Raw genomic sequence first — 23,436 nt, 5'->3', positions numbered from 1 at the left:
TAAACTAGAATTTATCCCCTTTAGGCATAGGAGATCTCCCCAGGGTTAGGATGCAAATGGTAAAACTCATAAATCAATTTCAGTATCAATGTTTGGCTTTTAATAGCAGCAAAATGGTTCAATTCTGCCTCCACGGCTTGCCACTTTGATTGTTTAAATGTAAGTGTATTGAAGATGAGTTGATATTTAGAATCAAGGGTTTAATCTTTAGACCTGTACGACCACGACCGCCTTCCTCTAGATGTGGTCTCGTAAAGAGACCATAAAGCAGGACAGATAGAATCTCTCTGCATTCACCTTCACAGCTCTGTAGAGTAGAAGCAACCTGTATGTTGTTCTAATTTACTTCACTCTTCTTAGCTAATTCAGGCATCTATATCTCAGAGGGTTTTGTAGACACATTTAGCAGCCTCATCAGAGTTACTGTGTAGATTTAGTACAGCAGGATGTACATATAGGATCTGTGTTTGTGTAGGTGTATATGTTGTTTGATGTTGGCCTCATTCTGCCAGTTAAAGAAGTCTTAACGGTGGTCTCTACCTCCCCCAGGACAAGACAAGTGCACTAAGTCTGAGCAACGTGGCAGGAGTCTTCTATATTCTGGTGGGAGGGCTGGGCCTGGCTATGACCGTGGCTTTGATAGAGTTCTGCTATAAGTCACGGCAAGAAACCAAAAGACTCAAGCTGGCAAAGAATGCCCAAAACTTTAAGCCAGCCCCTCCTGCAAATGCTCAGAATTTTGCCACGTACCGCGAAGGCTACAACGTATACGGGACAGAGAGCGTGAAAATCTAGAGGGTACGTGCTCCAACTCTTTCCATCCTGACACAAAGTGGAACTTTTTACTGTAATTCAGTGGATTCAGCTCATCTCTTATTCACTTCATGTTCCAATATCGTCAAAAGTATGCTTTAATTTTTAAGCTCATATGTGTTGTACTGTTTGCCACCAAACAATGAGAAAATGACTCATGCTACACCAAGAGTTTTTATAGCTTCAGTTTGTTTACTGACTGCTTCTTTTTTTTTTTTTAGAGGTAAGAATATTCTGGCTGTCTCTGTGTTTTCATTCTGAACCCAAACATACCAATATTAGCTTACAAGAAGGTTCTTTCAAGCACAACAAACCTGCCAATTAGTGCCACCAAATAAATATTAAAATACTTGGTTTTTAGCCATAGAAGAAAAAAAAAGACTAACTAGACAGCCTTTTCAACAAAAATAAACACCACAACAGGACCATTTGTTAAAAATTGTAGTAGAAAACAAACAGTTGAGAATGAATCAGGTTAGGTGATACCTTACTGTAAGCTCTAATGTTGGGCATTTTAATGCAGATTGACTATTGACTGTGTATTAATATGGACAACACTTCTCCAATTTATTCTGTTGCACGAAAGTGCAGCCAAATCAAACACTGCTACAGATGCCTTCATTTTTCAGCAATGATGGTTTTCAAAGCCAAGACGTGCAGAAGTGAAGAAAGTTCAGTGAATTGTATTGTTAGTTTTTCTTACGATTTTTTTTCCTCACCTTTCCTTCTTTGTTTTGCTGTTGTGGTTGAGAACATTTTCAACTGAGCTCTCACTCTTGGTATTTTACCTTGTCTTCTTTTTCTTCTTCTGTTTTTTTTTTTTTTTTAATCAAATAAATTAAAAAAGAAACTCAGAGCAGATAAACACTTGGACATAAATCAGCTCAGTGATATCTACCTACAACTGAATCCAGGTTTATGTGATGCATATTATGAAAATTTATTTTCATTAAATTAATTTATTTGTTTATCTTTTGGTTTTGAGGCTAAAAATTACATTTTTACAACCCAAAATAACTCTCCATTGCCTAGGTTAACTGTTATAGGAAGAGGTAAAACCCAAACTTTGAAAGTGGAAATGACAATGACTGATTTTTTCCATCTTTTGGTTCCACAGAAGTGTTGATGTGTGGATTCCCACTGCAGCGTCTAGATGGAAACAGCCACTCTGTGTGACCCCGACACCCCAAGGCTGTCATCCTGGAGGCGACAGCCCTCTTTGTCATCAGCTTGGACTCAAGCCTACAAGTCAACAAGTGCTCATTCTGGGCTGTGAGGCCCGTCACACTAACAGAGGGCAATGACGCAACAGGACTTTTGCTTCTGGAAACATGAGATTTGCCTCTTGTAGTGCCTTATGGAGCATTTCGGCGTCATGGCAATGCAATTAAAAATTTAAAAACTTGAAAATTTGAAAATAATCCATGGATCGAGGGCAAAGCTTCAAATGACAATTAGATGAACTCTTGTAATTTCCGTTGTTTTCTATTTTGAAGAAGAAAAAAAGCCATGATTTGAAATCACACCATCCTTGAATAGCTACTATAAAGTCATTTGAATCCTTTACATATTTTTGTGGTGAAATCTTAAGTTGGATAAATGTTATATTTAGTGAAGTAAAGTCATTTTCTTGTTTTAATATAAGACTATTTTCAGTTTCATAATATTTAGGACAAACATCAATCACTAGGTTTAAGCACTGATTCAATAACGACATTGTACCCCAATTTTTACTCTGGAAATATCAATAATATGAAACTGCTTAGGTGGTGTTATTTTAAAGCCTGTTGGACATCATGTACAACTGATCTGTGTTCATTTAGACGCTTTTGTTCCAATCAACTACGTGCATTTGTTTCAACTGCCACTAAAGTGAAATGAATGACTGTTTTTTAATGAACTGAGGTCCGCTTTTAATCACTTGGTGCCATACCGTTGGAATCAGAAGCATTATAAATCCTTAAAGAGTAAACCCTTTTATGTTACGTCATATTCAAATGGTTTTACTTCTAGTTTACACTTTGTACACTCTTAGAAGCTGTTCTCATGTAAATGCAGTATCTGCAGCTGTGAATCTCAACATTTTTGGTAAATGAAAACACACCATGGCTTCTTTGGTTGTGATGAGCTTTCCGTGTCTATGCATCATGCAGAAGGTCAGCCAGTGAATTGTACATTGAGGAAGGAGAGTTACAAATGAAACATTTTGTCTGTTTGTATAAGTGAACCTTTTATAAACTGAGGGGAAAAAACTACAAATGCTAAAAACCATGTACGCCTACATTTGTTTAGTATATCAGACGTTCTCATCTGTTTCTCCCCAGATACAGTGCATGTGAATTTGGTGATAGTTCGACCAAACTGCAACTCAAAATGGACCCTGGTTTAGTCAGCACCTGACAATGGCATCAGATCCAGTTTGGTTTTAGTTTTTCAAATTCATTTGTAAAGGTACCTCAACCATGAGAGTTGCATGTATGGACACAATGAACCTCTGTGGAGAGGTCATGTACAAAGGATTTTATTACATTTCCTTAATAAAAGCAGGTTTATATTCATCTTTTGGACCTTCATCTTTTTTTAACATGTGAAACAAAAACAAACATGAACACTCTGAATACGGAAGAATCAAAACAAACTAGGGTTAGATGGGGTTAAAGTCAGGGCTCTGTGTGGGCCAGTCTAGTTCTTCCACACTAAACTCTGTCTTTATAATCTTTACTTTGAGCACTGGGGCACAGGCATTTTGGAATGAAAAAGGGCCATCTCCAAATTGTTGCCACAAGTTTTGAAAGAATAGCATTGTCCAAAATGTTCTGGTGTGCTGAAGCATTAAACTTGGCCTTCATCAGAGATAAGGAATCTATCCCAACCCATGAAAAACAGCCCTCTACCATTACTCCTCCACCAAATGTCACAGTTTGCACAGTGCTGTCAAGCAGGTAACAATCTCCTGCCATCCGCCAAAGCCAGACTCCCTATCTAATTACTAAAGAGAACACAGAACACATTTCCACTGTTTTACAGTCCAGTGTGCGCTTTACACCACTCCATCCAATGCTTGGCATTGGACTTAATGATGTGAGAAATGCATGCAGCTGCTCGGCCAATAAAACCCATTTCATGAAGCTCAGGGCGCGGTTTTAGTGCTTGCATTAACACCAATGGAAGTTCAGAGCTCTCCAAGTATGGAATCAGCAGAGCGTTGGTGACTTTTACACCCCAAGAGCCTTAGCAGTCATTGACCCCGCTCTGTGATTTTACGTAGTCTTCTGCTTTTTTGCTTTTGTTCCTAAACTCCTCCACTTTCTAAAAATATGACTTACAGTTGACCGTGGAATATGACTCATTTTGAATCACTAATGTTTGAAAATGGAGACTGCATTGCTAGGTGCTTGATTTTATTCACCTGATCTGATTAAAACACCTGTAGTAAATAATTAACAGGTGTGACTGAATACTTTATATGGTGTTCCATTTGACTGCCATGAATGCTGCATGTGAGGACATCCCGGACGATCAACGCAGGGATGGGACCTTGCCAGTGATGTTGAGCGGACCAACAAGACCTACTGGATGTCTATGAATAGAAGAAGTCAGACTTTAAAGAATCATAACTAAAAAGCCACAGTGAATTCATTTTTAAGTGATGTTTCACCACGCAAAGATAATGTTTTATTATAATATGTGACTGTTATGGTTAAAAAAACATCTATACAAGAATTTCATTCTGGGAGCTGCTGGTCATAACACTGACACAAAAATACTTACTTTTGAGACAAATTAAATATTTTGGATTACTCACTGCCTTTTGAAAACTGTAATGTTTTCCATTACCATTAAACTGTTGTGACTTTAAAACGATAAGATCAGACAAGTTCATCTTGTCGGATAGGTATTTGTAACCCTCATATGTATATTGAACTAAAAAACTCACTAGATATCCTAGATATCTGCATTTTGAGTAAATTTGAGCCCATCAGGTAGCCACCAGGCACACACGCTGGTAGTGTGATGTCACTAGGGCTCTTCACTGTTGCTATGCAGTAACCATTTTTTCAGACTGGCAGTATGTTTTGCTGCTTGAAGCTGTTGCTGCCGTAACAGCTTTCATACCAGGCATGAGTTTGCTGTGTGTTGGTTTTGTCTCCCTGCTGTCAAAGCTCTGTCATTCCCCCAAAGTTTTACTTCAATAAACCTCCCTACAAGTGACTGGATTCAGTGTACAGTGGAAGCATGCCAGTAGCTTTTCAAAATAAAAGCATAATGTAAAAACAAAGGGAGTATCTCCAAAGAAATGCTAAAGTAGGCTTTAACTTTCAAAGGCACAAACCGTAAGTCTTCATACTGTGTTTATCTTTACCTGCAACATTTTGAACCATGTTGAAACGGAAAGCTTCATGAATAGTAGAACATCTTTATCAAACAGATGCATTTTAGCTCGTGGCCTTCATCTGGTTTATCAAGAAACTGATTTCAAACATATTCTACCGATATACATATTTGCTACAAGGTAAATATAGCTCTGTATTTATCATTTCCCTGTCTAGTTTGACTGATAACCGCTTGTGGTGCAAGGAAAAAATAGAAGAGACCTCAAATCTTAAACTTTTCTGTGTGTAAGACATGCAGCGTCTCTGAAATGCAGCCTGTACACTGGCTGCCAGTCTGAAACAGCGGTGGGGAGCGATGCAGTACTGTGACATCACAGTGCCAGTGCAGACAAAAATGTGGCTGAGTTTATAAACTCAAATTACTCAAAATACAGATATCTACTGAGTTTTGAGTTCAATATACATACGAGAGATACAAATATCTATCCAACAAGATGAACTTGTCTGATCATGCAGGGTTCCTTTTAAGGATTTTCAGGTTTAGAGCTGTGGTTCTCCACTGATGGGACTGGACCTGTCTGGTGTAGTTAGGTCAGTGTTTCTTGCTTGTGTTTCCATAGCTAATGTCCAGCCAGCCTCACTAGTAATGATGGAAATTCAGGCTCTTTTTAGGGATTCTGATCATTTAGCTCAGCTTAGAATGGGATCCCAAATGGTTCTTCCTTCCTTTGGTATCATTTTAGTTCTTTACCTCTATAAAACAATGACAAAAATGTAGGAAAAGGAGGCGGTCTCTCCAACAGGAACCAGCTCCTGTCTTCACATAAAGAACTGGCGTGTTCACGAAATACGCATCACTACTTGCTCCTCAATTGTTGTCTTGAATTGACATTTCAACCAAACCAGTACCCATAAAGTTTATTTACCAAATAATAATTCACCTTTCTTTTGAAAGCATGTTAATGAAAAAATGAAGAAAAAGTTGCTCAGCTCAGAACAAAACATGGCATGTTTGGTAGTTTGTCCATTATTACCGCTATCCACAGAAAGTGGTGATTCTCTGGACCAATCAACAGACTGCTTTGAGTCTAGCTAAACTCTCTGGGTTAAGATACATGGTAAGTACACATTCAATAAATTCTGCAAATTAATTAATCCCTCAAGGGGCAATGGGTTTGGAGCAACTTGTACATAAAAGATAAGATAAGATCAGATAAAACACAGTGACACAGAGCAACAATATGAGTAAGCTAAAATATACAACAAGACTTTAAACAAATACTGGTATAAATTAGGCTAACAAATTAGTAAAATACACTAAAAAACAATGACGTATAAGGATCCTAAGGAGCATTTCTGGGGGATAATATGCTTTTTATATGGTGGTGGTGGTTAAGCTGAGTTGGTAGAGCAGGCACCAATATAAGGGCCAATTAAAAAAAATCAAAATAAAAAAAAAAGTTCATTTTTTCCTGCGATTTACTTCAGAAAGTTAAATTTCCTATATTTAAGAATCATCTGGTACACAGTGAAACATTTCAAGACTTTTTTTTGTTTTACTTTTAATGTTTACTTCTCATGAAAATCAAAAATCCACTATCTCAAAATAAAGGTTTCCACATGGGGAAGACTGCTGACTTGACAAATGTCCAGAAGACAATCAGTGACACCCTTCACAAGGAGAGTGCACCACAGGTCATACTGAAAGGGCAGGCTGTTCTCAGAGGCTGTGTCAAAGCTTATTCATGGATGCTGACTGAAGGGAAAAGTTTAAGGAAAGGTGCACAAGCAACAGGGATGAGCTCAGCCCTCAGAGGGTTGTCAAACAAAACAGATTCAAGAACTTAGGGGAGCTTTACAAGGAGTGGACTGAGGCTTGAGTTAGTGGATCAAGAGCCACCACACACAGACGGGTCCAGGAAATGGACTACAAGTGTTGTCTTCTTAGTGTCAAGCCACTCCTGAATCACAGATGTCATCGTCTCACCTGGGCTAGGGAGAAAAAGAACTAGACTGTTTCTCAGTGGTCCAAAGTCCTGTTTTCGGATATAAGTCGATCTGGTATTTAATTTATGATCCTAGAGTGTGGAGGAAGATCAGAGAAGCACAGAATCCAAGGTGCTTTAAGTCCAGCATTTTCAGTTTCACAGCCAGGGATGCTTTGAGGTGCCATGTCATCTGCTGCTGTTGGTCCACTGTGCTTTATCAAGTCCACAGTCAACACTGTCAGCTGTCTACCAGGAGATTTTACAGCACTTCATACTTCCCTCTCCTGAGAAACTTTATCAATAAACTGATTTCCTTTTCCAGCAGGACTTGGCACCTGCTCACAGTGAAGCCAAAACTACCAGAAACTAGTCTGCTGATCATGGTGTTACCGTTTAGCCAGCCAACTGGTCTGACCTGAACTCCATACAGAATCTCTGTGGTATTTTCAAGAGGAAGATGAGACATTAGACTCAACAATACAGACAAGCTGAATGCTGCTATCATAGCAACCTGGGCCTCATAACACCCCAGCAGTGCCACAGACTGACTGCCATCACATAGATGCAGTAATTTGTGCAAAAAGCCTCAATCAAGTAGAGTGTATCATTAACATACATGTCTACAAGGTTAACATTTCTGTATCATAAATCCTTTTTAGAGGCAGCTTTTTAAAAATCTGAACACTGCACCAGTCTACTAATTCTTCAGAGTTTTTAGGAAATGACTTATCAAGTGTTACAGTGTAGTTAAAACCTGGAGAAGGAAGTCATTATGAAGAGAGAGATGGATTTAAACTCCTTCAAGGCTCATATTTCCATGTTAAAATGGAGTATATTAAAATCAAGAGAAATGAGCTGAATGAACAAGCCAAGTAAGAAACGTGATTTTAACCTGTTTTTTATTGGGTTTTTTGGTGTGTTTTTTTTTTCTTTTTTACACATCGAAAATAAATGCATTCTCACAGTGGCTGGCTTTTAGCTTTGTGTAGAAGAGAGAAAAAGAAAGAAAGGTAGGAGACGACATCAAAGTGACACACTAGGAAAACTATTATTTATTGTTTTTTGTTTTTTTTAAAAAAGCTTACACTCATTGAGTACAGCAGATAAAATCTCCAAAAGTCATTTGAAACAGATGTATTTGGAGTACAGAGCTTCAGATTTTTGTGTCTGATTTCTTTACAATTCTACAGTTGAGTCAAGGTCGAAAGTTGAACTGGCATTTTTATAAATTATGTAAAAACCTGATTAACACAAAATCACAAAGGGACATTGAAAAAAAAAAAAAAAGAAATAACATGATATGTATTTCATGTTACTCTCTTTATTATTGTACACAATATACAAACTGGTCCTTTATTTCAGTTTTGTCACTCACACCTATGGTCTAACTGGGATTAAAAGGAGGAGATAAATAAATAAAAAGTATCTACGTATCTCAAAAAGGATATGAGGTAAGTGAGTATGGAAAGCATGTTAACTCCAATAAAACGCAAAAAGCAAAAAGCTTGACAACGTACAAAAATACAAAGTTTTCAAGCATGAGATAATTGAATCTATAACCGGCTGTCACCAAGAGATCATTTCATACAGTAACCACTTTTTCTATTCAGAACAAGAATCAACGTGATCAGAGCAGCACATTGTGCCCAAATATGAAGAATAAAAAAAGACACAAAAATAAACAGATTTAAGTTGGTTTGCTGTATACTGAAATGGAAAAATAATGAGGTGATCTGTACGTTCTGATAACTACGCTAACAACACTGGGGAGGGGAGTTTACAGCAAAACAACTCGGGCAAAATGAGAGTTAACAACCGAGGACAGGTGGAGCCGCAGAGGTGTCGCAGATATAAAACAGCTTGTCCAGATCTGCAGAGAAACAGACGACACGTCAAACAAGGGCCGGAAAAAGAGAGACAGCAGGTGTTACAGATGCTCGTGTCTGTCTTACCTTCACTGATTAGTGCACATTATCTGTGCTTGTCAGAGGATTTATGAGTATCACTGTTAAGGAAAATAACATGCTTAAGAATTGAGCATGTTCAGAGTATGATTTCAGAAAATGTTTTTATCACAGACAAAGAGGAACTCAGAGCAAAGGCAGTGTAGGAGTTAATATATTACATATGTCTAAAGTAAGATAAGTCTGGGAATGTTTTTTGCACTGAAATGTTGAATTAATACAATTTTAAAATATGACTAGTCCTGTGTTTTAAACATGTACTAGCTGAGTTCCACCCCCTGAAATGTTTTGGCCCTCTTGCTTTGAATCAAAGACTCCTCAATAAAAACTACACTCCATAAGGTGCATTTACTGAACAGTGAACGGACATTTTGGTTTCATGGGTTAATTTTACATAACAAGGGGCAAAGCTGTCAACAGTGGCTTTCCTGGTTCAAGCAGCTTGCAATGAATCCTGACATTGTTCTACGCACCAGGAAGGGCACTTTGAGCAGCTTTTCTCCCTCATGTATGAAATTCATCTATGACATGAAAATTGCAGCTCAGGAGGTACACCTTACGAAGTGCCCTTTTAAGAGCTGTCAATTCAAACAAGAAATGAGCTGCAGCAAATCATATTTTCAGATTTTTTCATACTGTTTCACAGTGTACCATCATTTTCTTTCAAATGCAGAATTATGACTGAATGAGGGAGAAAAACTGTAAAAAAAAAAAGTGGTGCCACAAGCCTGGTCTAAGTCACTCTATGTCCTTACACACACAACAGCATGGCTACCGGCACAAATCCTGAGCTTCGTCCCAGAAGAACTGTATATTTTTGTCAGCTGGTTTAGGTTTGCAGCTTCAGACCATAAACCAACCACAGCATGCTGCAATGTTTGTTTAAAAACTGTGGCAACTAAAGGAAGCTGTACGGCAAATGTGTGTCAACATCTCAGTCAAAGAGAGACATGCAGCTGCCTGGCGAAAGTTTGTCTCACTACACAGAACTGACAAGACCCCTACATCCATCAAACACACACTTACAGCAGACAGCAGTCAATTGCACTGAATTCAAGTGGGGGGGCCCTGGGCAGTAAACCAGTATCAGTACTGTCAATTGTAAAAATTCTGCCACGGACTGTATTACTTAAACGCCGTCTTTACCGGTTTTTAAATGGGTGCGTTCAGCTGTAGAGCCCACGGGTCCTGAGGCAGCCACTAGCTAGCAAAGTGATGGAAAACGGCTTATTCTGAGTCCAGTCAGCAGTAAGTTTCTCTCAGCAGTAAAAGCAGCAGCGTAAAATTAAGTCTGTAGCTGTTATTATCTATTGAGGGCTTTTATTGTGAACACCTGAATAGGAAATAAGGTAGTCGATTAAAGCTCGATTCACCTCAGCTTTACAGAAGTGAAACCTAAAACTACAGTAGCAGTAACACAATACTGAACATACAGAGATAATTTTTTTTTTTTTCATGTTATGCTCAGACATGAATTCTGTATGCCATCACAGGTTTCTGCAAATAACTGTAGCCTTTCATAAAATAAAAGAAAGAAGATTTTTATTTTTTTTTTGTGTCATTTGTGTGTGTGTTTTTTAAACAAGGATAGGAAAAAAATCATTTAAAATCATAAACTGAAATTTTTTTAAAAGAAAATCGGTGATTCGCTTTTTAGGCCATATTGCCCAGGCCGAGTAGCAGCCCCACATCTAGTGATTTACAGGTCTGTACATGACAAGGACCAGTTTTTAAATGGAAAAATAGGCTCATAAAGGTGTCTCTTTTATGTCAAGTTTTACAGTGTAAATAACTGATGAATAAGCAACATTCTTAACAGCACAACGGCTCTTAACAATATCACTGACTGTGTTTACATGGACTTGAGTATCCCAGTTATGAGTTATATCCCTGTTTTGATCATGTTCAGGTTACTGCGATTACACGCGCACTGGGAATCCTCTTTCTTAATACATGGAATACTGATGTCCTGGTTTCTTAACACTGAATCTTATCTACGCGGCTGTCTGTGATGTTTTATATGAGGCAGTTATAAATATGATTAATCACTGTGAAGGTCAGCCGGGACTCCAAGATTACGTAAGTAATCCTGCAAGTAAATTTATTCACTAAATAACGGACCTGGAAACAGCTTCAGAATAAAGGTATGATGTGAAAATGCTGGTAGCTCAAGCTTTATTTTAAAAAGAACACCAGAAGAGATATAGTTACTTTTCTCACCTGGGACCATTTGAAAGATTTGGCAGGATGCTAACAGAGTGCCATTTATGCAGCTTTGGCTCACAGAGCACAGAAATCTCTGTAGCTTGTAGCGTGGGCGGTCATTCTATGTCTCCAGAGGAAACTACGGTAAAGTTTCATTAATGGCAGAAAAATCAAACAGTTTATTTACAGTCGTCTAAATATGAGCGTGTTTAGAAAACACTGCAGCCATGTCACGCAGATCCACTGACTGATCAGCTGCAGACACAGCAGCGTGGTTGCCACTCAGTTTGTCTGGGCAGAGGCAGTCTGGCTGTCCCTCCACCACACATCCCCAGTATTACAAAATATCTGAAGTAAAATGAACCATTAAAAGTTGCGCCTGTGCAGGTAGGCTGCAACTATCAGAAAATGGGATAGAGCATATACATGGCACAGCATCCCATTTTCTTTTGGAGTTCTCCAGGTAGCAGAACTGGGTTTCTCGAAACTGGTTTCCTGCTTGTACATGCACAAATAGAAACTAGGATACTGAAGTCCATGTAAACACAGTCATTGAGATCAATGTTAGAGAGTACAAGATGAGCTTATTGTATCAGATGGGTTTGCAGTTATTGGCTTACAGCTCAACTCTGAAATTAGCTGAGGATTATTGTTCTAATTATCATACAAGCAAGTCCTGTTGTAGGGCTTCTCTTGCAAAATAACAACTGCTGTAATTCTGAGGTGTAATTACATCCAAGTGTGTTTAGTGACACACAAAGAGGTGACTGTCTGATAATGGAAACTAAAGGAAAACAGATTAACTGTTATTAACTGATAAATACATCACATTTAAGGATATTGCTTTTTCTCTTCTTTTCCACCGCTGCTGTCCCTCTTCTCTTTCTTTTCAGATTTTTCTTTATCATGTCGAGACTCCTGCAGCACAACAGCACAAAGAGTAGTTAGAGTATTAAAACTTGAATCTCAACATTCTTACCTACCCTTAACTTCACAGAGTACACGTTCCTGGATTAATCGTGATCTACTCTAAAAATATAAAGCATAAGGATGCTGTCAAAAGAGGATGAAACTTATTAACCTTTTTCCCTCCAGAGGATGTGCGCTCAGGTTTCACAGAGTCCGCTTTCTCCTTACTGGAAGATTTCGATCTTTTGCTCTTCTCTTTCTCAGCTGAAAGCGGGGAGTCACAGGATGGACTCATGCTCTTGCTGTTTTTGGAAGAATCTGGAAAAAGAAAATCTAGTTAGACTTTTTTTTTTTATTATTTTTTTTACATGGCTCGTTTTAAGCAAAATAGTCACAAAAGAATGATTGGTAATAAACTCACTGGTTCCATTTTCATCCTTTTTACGTTTGGATTCTTGGCTTGGTTCACGGTCATTGACAGCATGATCCTAACCAAAAACAACCGGATACACAGTATCTTAATAGTGGTAACAGAAAAAAAATAGCGATTTTATTTTCTCACTGACTGATGCTGGTCAAGCAGTGCTTTATGAACAGCGAACTTTTATGTGGGGAAAAATTTATTTCTTGTTATTTCTTTTAGTTTCACTTGAAAAACACTGGACTACTGGGGTCACTTATGTATAAATGTGAAATGTTTTATAAGCATGACCTTTCCACATGAGTTCACTCAGAAATCTGAGTGGTCTTTCTAAATACTGACTCGTTTCCTGTCTTTTCGATCCTTCTCTTCTTTCTTCTCTTTGGATCTGCCTTGTGAGTTGTCTGATTCTTTCTTCTCAAGTTCCCTCTCTCTGCTCTTGGATCGGGCTACTGAGTTGTAGTTGATGTGGTGCTGGAAAAAAAATTCAATATACATAGAACAAGACAAAAACTTTTATGTATCATCAGGAGTATATTTTTATAACCTTTTATTTTCATTCAAATTCAAGAAATCTGACAAAAAGGTCTTCATTACTTGAGGCCAAATCAAATCAAAGCTGTGCAAAAATATCAAGTTTAATCATGTTCTACAATGAAATGTATCAGTCTGAAACACTGTATAACTGCAATTCACAACAATGAAGCCACATTAGACACTAGTGTTTTCACTGAAACAATTCTATGCTCTTTCAAGCCTACTGCAGGATTCGTGGTTTGTAACATCTAAAAATATAAACAGAAGGTGATAGTAAGGTACTTCCTACGGATGCAGTTATTGTATCAGGTGGCAAAGACCCTTAAAAAGAGGCTTATGATATAAAAGATGAATAATGTGTCCACTTGAAATGAGATGAGCTTCTTCACTTCTCATCAATTTTTTGGATGTTTTTTCTTTGTAGTTTTTGGATAATTTCAATTCCTTTGTCTTAGTTGACTAAAATGGTAAAAAAGTACAAACAACAACTCATAAAAATGAAAGGAATACCAACTGATAATATGTTAATTCAAACATTTGTAAACAGAAACTCTTTTTAACAGATTTATCAACACATTTTTCTTCCAGCTACCTTACATTATAGGCAGATGCAAATAAGCTTTTTTCTGTGGACAGAAGCTTGGAAATGTAGTTGTAGCAATATTCGCAACCAAAACTACTAATCAAAAAAAAAATAGTTTAACTACAAAGGCTTTGTTCTTTAACACAAACTTGGCTAGGCCAACGTAATTAATGTGCTTGGGAAAAGCTAAAGGCACCAACATCAACTACAAATCCTGATTTTTCTGAAAACCATTGTCTTAATGATGGCTGAACAACATCTTACTAGACTGGAGAGTTTGAGACAGACTCAGCACAGAAGTATGTGATAAATTTATCAGAATAAAAGCAGATCAGAATAAAAATCCTCATCTGTTTGCCAAAACAGAGCAGAAGCTCTTCACACTTACATTACATTCAGTGCCTGTGAATGAAAACTTTTAACAAAACCCAGGATCTTATCCAAACAGTTGCCAAAGTATCAAAGCTACTATAGATAAATTATTTTTGTAGTAAGAAATTTGAATCACAAAGAAAGCTGGCAGTTTGGCAAATGAGGACAATTTCTTACTATTAAATTTGAGTTAGCTGACATTTCTTTCACTTTTTATTGTGAATTTTATGTTATCATACCAATCAGTACTTTAACATTTATCAGTCAGTGAGCCTTCCAATGTTTAAAAAAATTAAACTTTCACCAAAAACCTCTCTATTTAAAACTTTCTTTCAATGTGGGCTATTTGCTTGGCAGTTCTACTGAGGCAACACTCACACTAGACAATCTGACTGTAAACAAGCACGGTTGAGCCCCAAAGTCCAGATTGTTTGACCAGTGTGTATGCTCCTCATCGCACTCAAGAATGGTACACTTTCTTGGCCCAGGCATGGATGGAAGAGGTGGGCTTCAACTCAGTATGACTGCTCATGTACTTGTACAAACACAGGTGTAAGTTATGTATAATCAACGTGACAATTCTTTAAAACAATGGTGGACTGTGAAGCCAAGTTTCCATCAGGTGGTCCAGTTAGATTGAGTATGTTTTGGTTTTGTACGGTACGGTAAACCTAAAAAATAGTTTGTTTCCACTGGCACTTGTAACCTTACTTGGTGGGTGGACTGTAGAGGCTATGCATATGATGTCACAGGCAGCACAAGCAAAGGAAAACAGCTTTATATCAGCTGAAAACTGCTGTTACAATAACTACATCTTGACTATGTTAACCACGGTCAGTCCAGATCCTCAGCTGATAGAATATGTTTATAGAAATGTTTGGAGCACAGTGGTACATTTCAAACATAAAATGAAGCAGGGCTATTACAGTAGATACCACAAGCGTTTAGTTACTGACCTTAAAGAAAATTAAGACCTTAAAATTATAGCACATCAACCATAAGGTTAAATAATATGTAAGGGCCATAAGGACAGCGGGTTATTTTATATCTCTACACATAATCCTGGGATGTCCGATTAACACAGCTGGTTTTATAGGGAAAGACTAAATAAAATGTAATATCCATCAGTATTTTTAAAAGATTAATTAAAGCAGCCTTAGTTAATTAACGTGATTTTTATGCAGCTAAAAACTGATGCTACTTCCATGAATGTTTCGTGAAGTGAACTTAGCGAAAGCTTTTACAGTTTTTACAAGATAATATAAAAGTTGAGTCACATTAAAAATTAACTAAGGGTTTATCTGATGATATAAACAATAAGAGTGAGTAACAGCTCCTGGGTACACTGATCTCAGAAGTTTTGCAAACAGATTTAACAACCACAGAGGTTATACAGATTACCTGTAGTAAAAATAAGTAAATAAATCATTAAAATACAGAGAATTGTGATTTACAGCTTCATATTAACAAAGCTTCAACATGAATTCAGTTTCATATCCATCATTAATGAACCAGGCTGATATGTACCTTCAGGCTCTGCTTTCTGTTCTTAAGATCAGGTCTGCATAAACGTCAGGAAACCCCATTAGTGGTCAAATGTCAAGGTCTAGGATCCAGGAAACTGTATGGATTTTGTTGTGTCCAAATATCTTTAATTTAAGCAGATATTAGTTGGTATTTCTCATATTTTAACCCACTCCTCATAGTGCAGACATCCGTATCTTACAGCCCCGCTGAGCAGCCGTATCGTGCACTGAAAGCGACGTCAGTGTGTGTGTGTAGCTCCACCCTTTTGGGACAGATAGATAAGCTTGGCCACCCTACAGAAGGGTGCCAAAAAAGTGGGGCAGTACAGGTCAGTTATTTGGGACCCTTTCCAACTTTTGACAATGGAAAGGCAAATAAATGCGTACCGTGGTGAACCAAACTGAACCGGACCGCTTGATGGAAACAACCGTCAGATCTGACCAAAACAACTCAAAGTGAGTTAAGTTATTGTCATTGTGATGATTTTGTAAGAGTGGCATCTTGTAAACTGTGTTATATTATGATGTGATTAAGTAACTGTGCCCAGGCCATGCGGGGCTTTGACTAGATTGAGTGCCTGGGTCTGAAGGGACATGAGGAAGGAAACAACATGCTTCAGCACAGTATGGGGCAACTAGACATAGTATGAATGCACCCATAGCTTCTCCTAACTATTTTTGTTGGCCATAAAAAACTTGATTCTATGGTAATAAAGACTGATCAGACTGGGTGTTTTCATAGCTTTGTTATTTCCTGTCAGCAGGAGTACAAGTTTGGCACATAAAGATATAAATGTGAAATAAAGAATAGGTAGAGGAGTCTGTTCAAACCTTGGATGTGGACTCCTTGGGTTCGTTGCTATTGTCCTGTAGGGATGAATGGAGATGACAGATGAGCTGGGAGGGGGTGGGGGGGTTGGGAGGAGGTTGTCAGACAGCAGTAGAGAGTTTGAAGAAAGGTGGGGGGTGGGGGTGGGGGTTGGGGCTGGCCGGACCAACAGCAAACTTCTCCCTTGACCTGACCTTCAAGGACTAAGGCTTTGACAAGGTTATTACATGAGGAGAGTTCACGAGCTCAACATCTGGAATGTCAATACTTTAAATATAAAAACCCTGAGCATATAGAAGAAATAACTAAGTCATAATAATACTTCAGACATGTCTGAAAGTTCAGGCAGCATAATATAAAAGTCCTACAGAGCAGCTGGTATCAGATACATACATCTAAAGTGCAAGTGCTGTGAGTGTGAGTGCATGTATGTGTGTCACTGTGTGCCTGTATGTGTATGACAAATCACTCAATTCCTATGTGCTTGACTGCATCCCTACAGAAATAACTGTGACTGTCACTTACAGTTCAGGAATGGATAAGACACTGGGAGCCTATTTCTCTGGTGGAAGGTAAAATAAAGACCTATCACAAGCTTCCAGTGGTCTAGGCAACGCTCCAGACGATTCAGGCTTCGCCCACTCTTTCCCTCCCTCTCTCTCTTTGTAGAAGCAGGCTTTTAATCCTCTGTGTTTTTGGCTGATTCAAAACTGCAACATTCATTTTCTCCGTTGATCTCAGCTGCTGGTGGCTCTGGTTTTCCATCGAGTGCTTGCCAGGAGGTAGTGCGACTGTTGATGCTAATGGCTGGTAGGTGTTGGGGTAGCGCTGTAGGGCCAAACTGGACTGGACACGCGTCATGTGTCGTGAAGGCAGCATGCAGGTTTTGCTAACAATCGGAGATGGAAGAGGGGGCCAGGGGCCGCAGAGGAGAGCTGCTCCTGCAGCAGAGTGGTTCACCGGACACCATGCGACTCCATGCTTGATCCAGGGACGTCGAGGGGCTAAGTAAAAACTTTACATCACTTTAACCAGGGGATCTTCTCAGCTTGCAAAAAAACGGGGAAAATAATCTCAGGAATCATTCAAGGAGTTAAACGCTGCTCTCGACGTAAAAAATCTTTGCCATGAAAAAGGCAGGGCTCTTGATTTGGCAAGACGATAAACTTCAGGCGGATATTTTTCTTAAAAAACAAAAACAAAAATCCACGAGGAATATAGAATTGCTTAAAAAATCTTTCTTCCAAAGGCACACTGACTGCTTTCATTAATATGAAAATAGATAATATTTCAATATGAAAATACTTAATATACACTATATTCTCTTGGCTAAGTCATTGAGGGGTTTTCTCCCAATTCTGCAAAATATTATGCTCAGTCCATGGAATGGTTTCCAACTCCCATGGATTTGGTTGGGATTTCCAGATGCCTGTGTGTACGACAACTCTCCTTGGTGATCTTCAGGGCTGCTGGAATGGGCAACGGCAGGGGAATGCTCCGGCAGATAGAGAAGAAACGGGCACAGCCTTCCTCAAGCCATACTAACCTTAACAGACGAGGAGTGGGATGGAGAAGAGTGGCTGTCGAGCTTTCGTCTTTTGTGATCTAGACAGAGAAAGAGTTCAATACAGGTTAACAACTCGAACCTTTCAATTAGACTGTTGTGTATTTGATGGAAAAAGAGGGATTTAATAAATAAGGTATGTATGTATGCAGAAAGGCTTCTTACCCCTCTCGGATTCAGCTGACTCTGATCTGGGTACGGGTGACTTCAGGGTCCCGGCAGCAGTGCTCCGGTCTCCTTTCTCCTTGCTCTTGAACTCCTTGATGGCGTCACGCTCCCTGGATGGCTCCATGGGCTCCCCGTTGCCGGCTTTGACCTTGTCATCTTTGCTGCTTTTCTCCTCGGTCTTCACTTTCTCCCTGTCTGTCTTGGGGGTCTTCTCCTTACCCTCACGTGCTGCCCGCTCCTCTTTCCCAGCTCTCTCATCTCTCTGCTTCTCCCTACGGTTCTCCGCCTTTGTTTCAGGAGTGCTGCCTGGCGTCTTTTCCTTTTTGTCTTTCTTATCCTTCCCACTCTTCTCTTTTTCGTCCCGGTCTTTGACGGCTTTGGTGCTGCACAGGGACACAATTTGTATTTATCAATGCCTTTTAATTTAAAGTTTCACCTGAGATTAACAATATTGTTTCCTCTGACGTGTATCAGAACATTTCAGGTCTCAGTCCTGGCTCTCGAGATGTATACTGTACCTGTTGAGAGCACCGTTCCCATTGCTGGTGGTCATTTTGGCTGCTGCACTGTTGGTTTTGTTCACTGGTTTTGTCGACCCCTGAGATTTATCCTTGCCCCGATCTGTGAAATAAAACAAAACAAGAACTGTGAATAAATCAATTACTCACTGTTTTTGATCCCCTGACTATTTTAAGCAGAATGCTTTCATGGACAGAATAAGTGTATAAATAGAGAACCAATAAAATGCTTCCAAAAGCTGTATAAAACAAAAAAAAATCTTTCAATCCTAACTTAATTTAACAGATGTCATGAAAAAAAGGTTCAACCTTGGTCACGTTCATAGGAAATCAGGTAGAAATAAAATGTAAGGGTGCCTCCCCTGAGTTTTTTATCACCCACCTCCGTCCTCTGAAGTCCCCTCGTCCATCTTGTTTGTGCTGCTGGCAGGCTTCCCTGTGCTGCCAGGGCCGTTCTGTTGGCTGGCGGGGGTGGCGCTGCGTGCTGGCTGCTCCTTGTGGTGGAACTCATTCTCAGGGACCATGTGCACCTTCTGGCTTTTCAATCGACCCGAATAACTGCAAGATGCATAGTTGGTTTTTGTACAGAGGAAGCATCAAACATAACTTCTGGGTTCAGGCGTTTTCAAAAATAAAATTCACAGGCAGGAAACTCAGATAATATTTCATATTACCCTGGAATAACTATCCCTTTGCCACATAAACACAGCATGGACACATTTAAGGCATGAATGATGTACATTTAGATTCAGAATTTATCCAAAAAAGGATGTGTAACTAAATGATTTTAAGGAAATAGGTTAGGTACTTTCTAACAGATGTGGGACAATCTCCAGCAGCCTATCTAACCATTGTTAACGTGTTTCAGAGCATATTTCATTAAAACAATTTCTTTTTAACTATCTTTTCAGGATCAAAACTTCTCATTTTGACTACACTCCACACATTAAATTAACTGTAAGCTCCACGTTGAGCTTAACAGCACACAACGCTGTGTTACCCCATTGCTAAGGCATAGAGATCAGGCCTCTTGTCCTTCTCCTCGAGGCAGATCTTGTGAACTCGACATTCCAGGGCTTGGCCTAGGTTCAGGACCTTGGGGTAGCAGGGCAGGATCTTTGTGAGCACAATGAGAATATTTCGGATGTGGGTGTAATCTCCCGTCTCCAGGCAGTGAACTGAGGCCTAGATACAACAGGGGCAGAGGATATAATTAAAGATAAAGAAAATTTCTGACATAGCGGTATAGAGGAAATAACAATAAAGGAGAATAGCTCACTTTCGTCAGCATGTAGTGCCACTTGTGCACCACATGCCTGAAGTTTTCATAATCGAGCTGATCTGCTTTGTTCCCTCCATCAAAGCCGGTGGCTCTGAAGATGGTCAGGAAGCCAGGGTAATTGACACACTCCTGTAACCGCACGATAAAAAAAAAACACTGATTTCCGGCTAATCTTTCTTCAGAAAATGCATACAACATAGAACTGACAACACATAGAACAGGTAAGACAGGAGACCTTCTCATAGATTGCTCGGTCACTGTGCCATCGGGTCACCGTCTCTAGCATACAGCAGAGGAAACGTCCATAGCGATGTGACTCGTTTTCTGTACAGCTGGCCACCGTGTAAATAATAGCAGAAAACACCTGCAAGGAGACAATTTAAAGTGCTCAATGAAAATAACTATATACAGAACACTATAGAAAAAGAAAGCAACTCTTCATTGATTTAGCACTAATCAAAGGTCTGTCTGACTGTATTTAAAATCAATGCTTTCTATTAAAAAAGCCTTACAAATATTAACTTTAAGCGTCAATGTTGAACTTTAACACTCGATGGATTTTTGACACTTCACTAACTAATCCTTTAGTGTTACTTTAATTAATATTTCTACTATGTCTGTTTTGCTGACTGAGCTAAAGTAGACCCTTCATTATCAACTTAATTTATCTCAGTATTAATGTTTAATCCCTTTCTCATAAAGCAGAATAAACATACTTAAATCATCATCTGAAGAGTTTCTCAATAATAGTGTGGATGTTTGTGAGACTCTCACCCTGTCATAGCAAAGGAGTGTGCAGAAGTTTGGTGTCTTCTGCTGGTGTACCAGCTCCACGAAGCGGGCACAGTAAACAGCATCGATGGAGGAGAAGATGCAGCGAGGGAACAAACAGAGCTGCAGGAACTTTGTTATGGTCTCATTCTTAGTGGATTCTGTTGATAGAAATTTATGGCTGTATTAGTGACACTGACTTATTAAAAAAAGTTCTCTTTCTTCTTAGCTTAAAAAAATCATGATTTTTATATAACACTGCATGAATTATGGATATGCTTTTACTATCTTTTAGGGGCCGTCCACACGGAGTCAAAATTATTATAATTTTTTTTATCATATCAGCATTTCAGGAGCATGGAACTGGCGTTTTGGGGGCCTGAAAAGGCTACTTTTTGAAAGCAGGTCCCAGAGTGAACAAACATGTATACCCCAGCCTTGCGTTTACTTGTTTACAACCAAGCACATCTTTTCTGAAAAGATCATGTCACAGCCCCCCTAACTCGCATGTGCTAACCATGAAAACAACAATGGCAGATTACAGGATTGTGTAAATGCTGAAGAAGCTACTGAGCTTATTATGACTCTTACAGCAAAATCCTCTGCTCCACCACTACCACTGTAAGCAACAAATGGTCATGTAGTACAGCATAAGACACTTTCTTACATCCACTGACAAATGCAACCAGAAGGGCAGCCAGGATAACGTTTTGGTAAGAGAAAAGTTTGGGTGTGGTTGCCCCATAATCTTCTTCTCTGGTTTTGGTGTATTTCTGTGGCAGCATAACAGCACCACTTACATGCTTGGCATATAGACGACAGCATTTTCAGTCATTTTTCCAATGGTATCATGCTTACACAGACATTTCTTGAAAGGATGTCATGTTTACAGAAAACTGTTTTAAAACCAAAAAGAAATGAATTGCTTTTTGTCTCCGTGTTGACGAGGCCTTAAACGACTTATGTGCGGTTTTCTTCTCTTGTCAGAAAAGTGACATCCTTATGCAAGACTTTACACTTTGAGTATAAGAAGCCTCACAAATGTCAATGAACATCAGGATACTTACTGGCCAACAACCAGTTGTCTTTCTCCAGTTTGAGGCGGTGTAGTACCCGCTGAACATGCTCTGCTTGCTTCTTCTCCTCCTCCTGTAGCTTCTCCTGCAGGGCAGTGCAGCGCTCTTTTTCTTTCTTCTTCTTGTTCATGGGCTACAGTGAAAGAAAATACATCAATATTCACACTATAAATACACTCTGACAGCTTTTGTATAATCACTACTTGCACATACTTGATAACCTATTTCTATGTTGATGAGCATTTTCTATGACTACCACTTCTTAATATCTAATAATATCTACTCAAAATGAAAAAACAGGTCATTAGTGTTTCAATACAAGCTTTGCACCAGCAACTGCAGCCTGATAACTCACTATCTCTGGATTCTCCTCAATGGCTTTGATCTGGGCCTTGAGCTTGTTGACCTCTCGATCGTATGCAGCATTTGGAACGGCCAGGTCGTACATGGTGAGGGACCAGAAGGTGGCATAGAACTGAGGGCGGAGGTCGTCCCACACCCTTGCTGGATGCAGTGACACCACAGCCTCATGGACTGGAGTCATCACCTGTTCACACGCTGCAACATACTTGTGCACCTTCTGCTGCTGCCTGTTACCTTTCTCTGCTTTTTTCAGCTCGTCGTACTTGGACTGTAGAAAACACAGAGTGGGGGTTTTATTTGGCCAAATCAAAAAAAGATGTAGATGCATCTGGAACAGGGGTCTGTTAAAACTACTGGCTGCAGATACATTTACAGATATTGCTCATACTAAGAGGGCCTTCCAATATTTTCAGAATTCACAAACTTACATAAAGCTTGAAGGTTGTAAAAATTATTTTAATCACCCCACTTCCCTCAGACAACTTTCAGAAGTGCCATTTTTTTAATGTTTTCATACTTTTATAAACCTAGAGTAAAGCCAATTCAGCCTACATAAGCTCAAATGCAAATGAAGAGGAGGAGGGAAACAGTTGAATGGTGAGAAAATATAACACAAACATTTCATTTCTTCATCTTTCTCAAAAACAGATGTGACACAAATCAAACTGAAGCTCTGAAAAAGATCTCCACTTACCAATATCTGGTGGGCATACATCGGTCGAGAGAGGAAGAAAGCAGCGTCATGTGGAGTGTGGAACTGGTTACAAAGAATGTCAATGGAGGGGACTCGTTTAATATAATCCTCTGTGCTCAGGTTAGAGGCAAGAAAGCCTCCAAACTGCACCAGTGTGTCATGACACTGTAAGAATAAAAAGCTGTGTAAATGATCCTCTTTGTTTAAGTCCAATAGTGTACGAATAGTCATAATATGAGACTTCATACCTGATCATAGAGATGGCCTACAAGTTTTAGGTGTTTCTCTCCACCTTCTAAGAAAACTACACCGTTTCTTTGCTGGGCCATGAGTAAACACAGAGGCAGAGCCAGTTCGTGATCCAGCAGTGCATCTTTAAGACGCTGTGAAGACTTCTTAGTGTTCCGGATCTGGCCGAAATAACCCCCCTGTTCAAAGAATCACACACACAATGAAAATCACCTAAGCCCATATAGAGCTTGATACAGAGCCTTTATTAGGAAATGAATGATGAAAACG

The 23,436-nt window shown here is 39.2% G+C and overlaps 2 protein-coding genes across 5 annotated transcripts in view; one reads left to right on the top strand and one right to left on the bottom strand.

Annotated features, from left to right (window-relative positions):
- LOC121518679 (glutamate receptor 3-like) overlaps positions 1-3,355 on the top strand; it is a 153,483-nt gene extending 150,128 nt beyond the window's left edge. For all 3 annotated transcript variants that reach the window (XM_041801161.1, XM_041801163.1, XM_041801160.1), the window contains exons 15-16: positions 550-798; positions 1,931-3,355. In XM_041801161.1, the coding sequence (XP_041657095.1) occupies positions 550-795 (246 nt within the window). In that variant the 3' untranslated portion in view covers positions 796-798; positions 1,931-3,355. The remainder of the gene's footprint in view (positions 1-549; positions 799-1,930) is intronic.
- A 4,809-nt stretch (positions 3,356-8,164) lies between these two features.
- thoc2 (THO complex 2) overlaps positions 8,165-23,436 on the bottom strand; it is a 31,262-nt gene continuing 15,990 nt past the window's right edge. Inside the window, exons 21-39 of one of the 2 annotated variants that reach the window (XM_041802232.1) lie at positions 23,166-23,345; positions 22,918-23,082; positions 22,216-22,491; positions 21,852-21,993; positions 20,788-20,945; positions 20,249-20,377; positions 20,011-20,142; positions 19,732-19,916; positions 19,114-19,289; positions 18,732-18,834; positions 18,211-18,596; positions 18,028-18,086; positions 16,484-16,519; positions 12,977-13,108; positions 12,635-12,701; positions 12,386-12,531; positions 12,146-12,222; positions 9,088-9,134; positions 8,165-9,005 (exon numbers count right to left, since the gene is read on the bottom strand). In XM_041802232.1, the coding sequence (XP_041658166.1) occupies positions 9,107-9,134; positions 12,146-12,222; positions 12,386-12,531; positions 12,635-12,701; positions 12,977-13,108; positions 16,484-16,519; positions 18,028-18,086; positions 18,211-18,596; positions 18,732-18,834; positions 19,114-19,289; positions 19,732-19,916; positions 20,011-20,142; positions 20,249-20,377; positions 20,788-20,945; positions 21,852-21,993; positions 22,216-22,491; positions 22,918-23,082; positions 23,166-23,345 (2,577 nt within the window). In that variant the 3' untranslated portion in view covers positions 8,165-9,005; positions 9,088-9,106. The remainder of the gene's footprint in view (positions 9,006-9,087; positions 9,135-12,145; positions 12,223-12,385; positions 12,532-12,634; positions 12,702-12,976; positions 13,109-16,483; positions 16,520-18,027; positions 18,087-18,210; positions 18,597-18,731; positions 18,835-19,113; positions 19,290-19,731; positions 19,917-20,010; positions 20,143-20,248; positions 20,378-20,787; positions 20,946-21,851; positions 21,994-22,215; positions 22,492-22,917; positions 23,083-23,165; positions 23,346-23,436) is intronic. The other variant, XM_041802233.1, reaches the window with a different exon arrangement.

This window comes from Cheilinus undulatus, linkage group 12 (genome assembly GCF_018320785.1).
Source record: "Cheilinus undulatus linkage group 12, ASM1832078v1, whole genome shotgun sequence".
Classification (NCBI taxonomy): Eukaryota; Metazoa; Chordata; class Actinopteri; order Labriformes; family Labridae; genus Cheilinus; species Cheilinus undulatus.
Note: the sequence above shows the minus strand (reverse complement) of the source record. Positions and strands in the feature narration are given on the sequence as shown.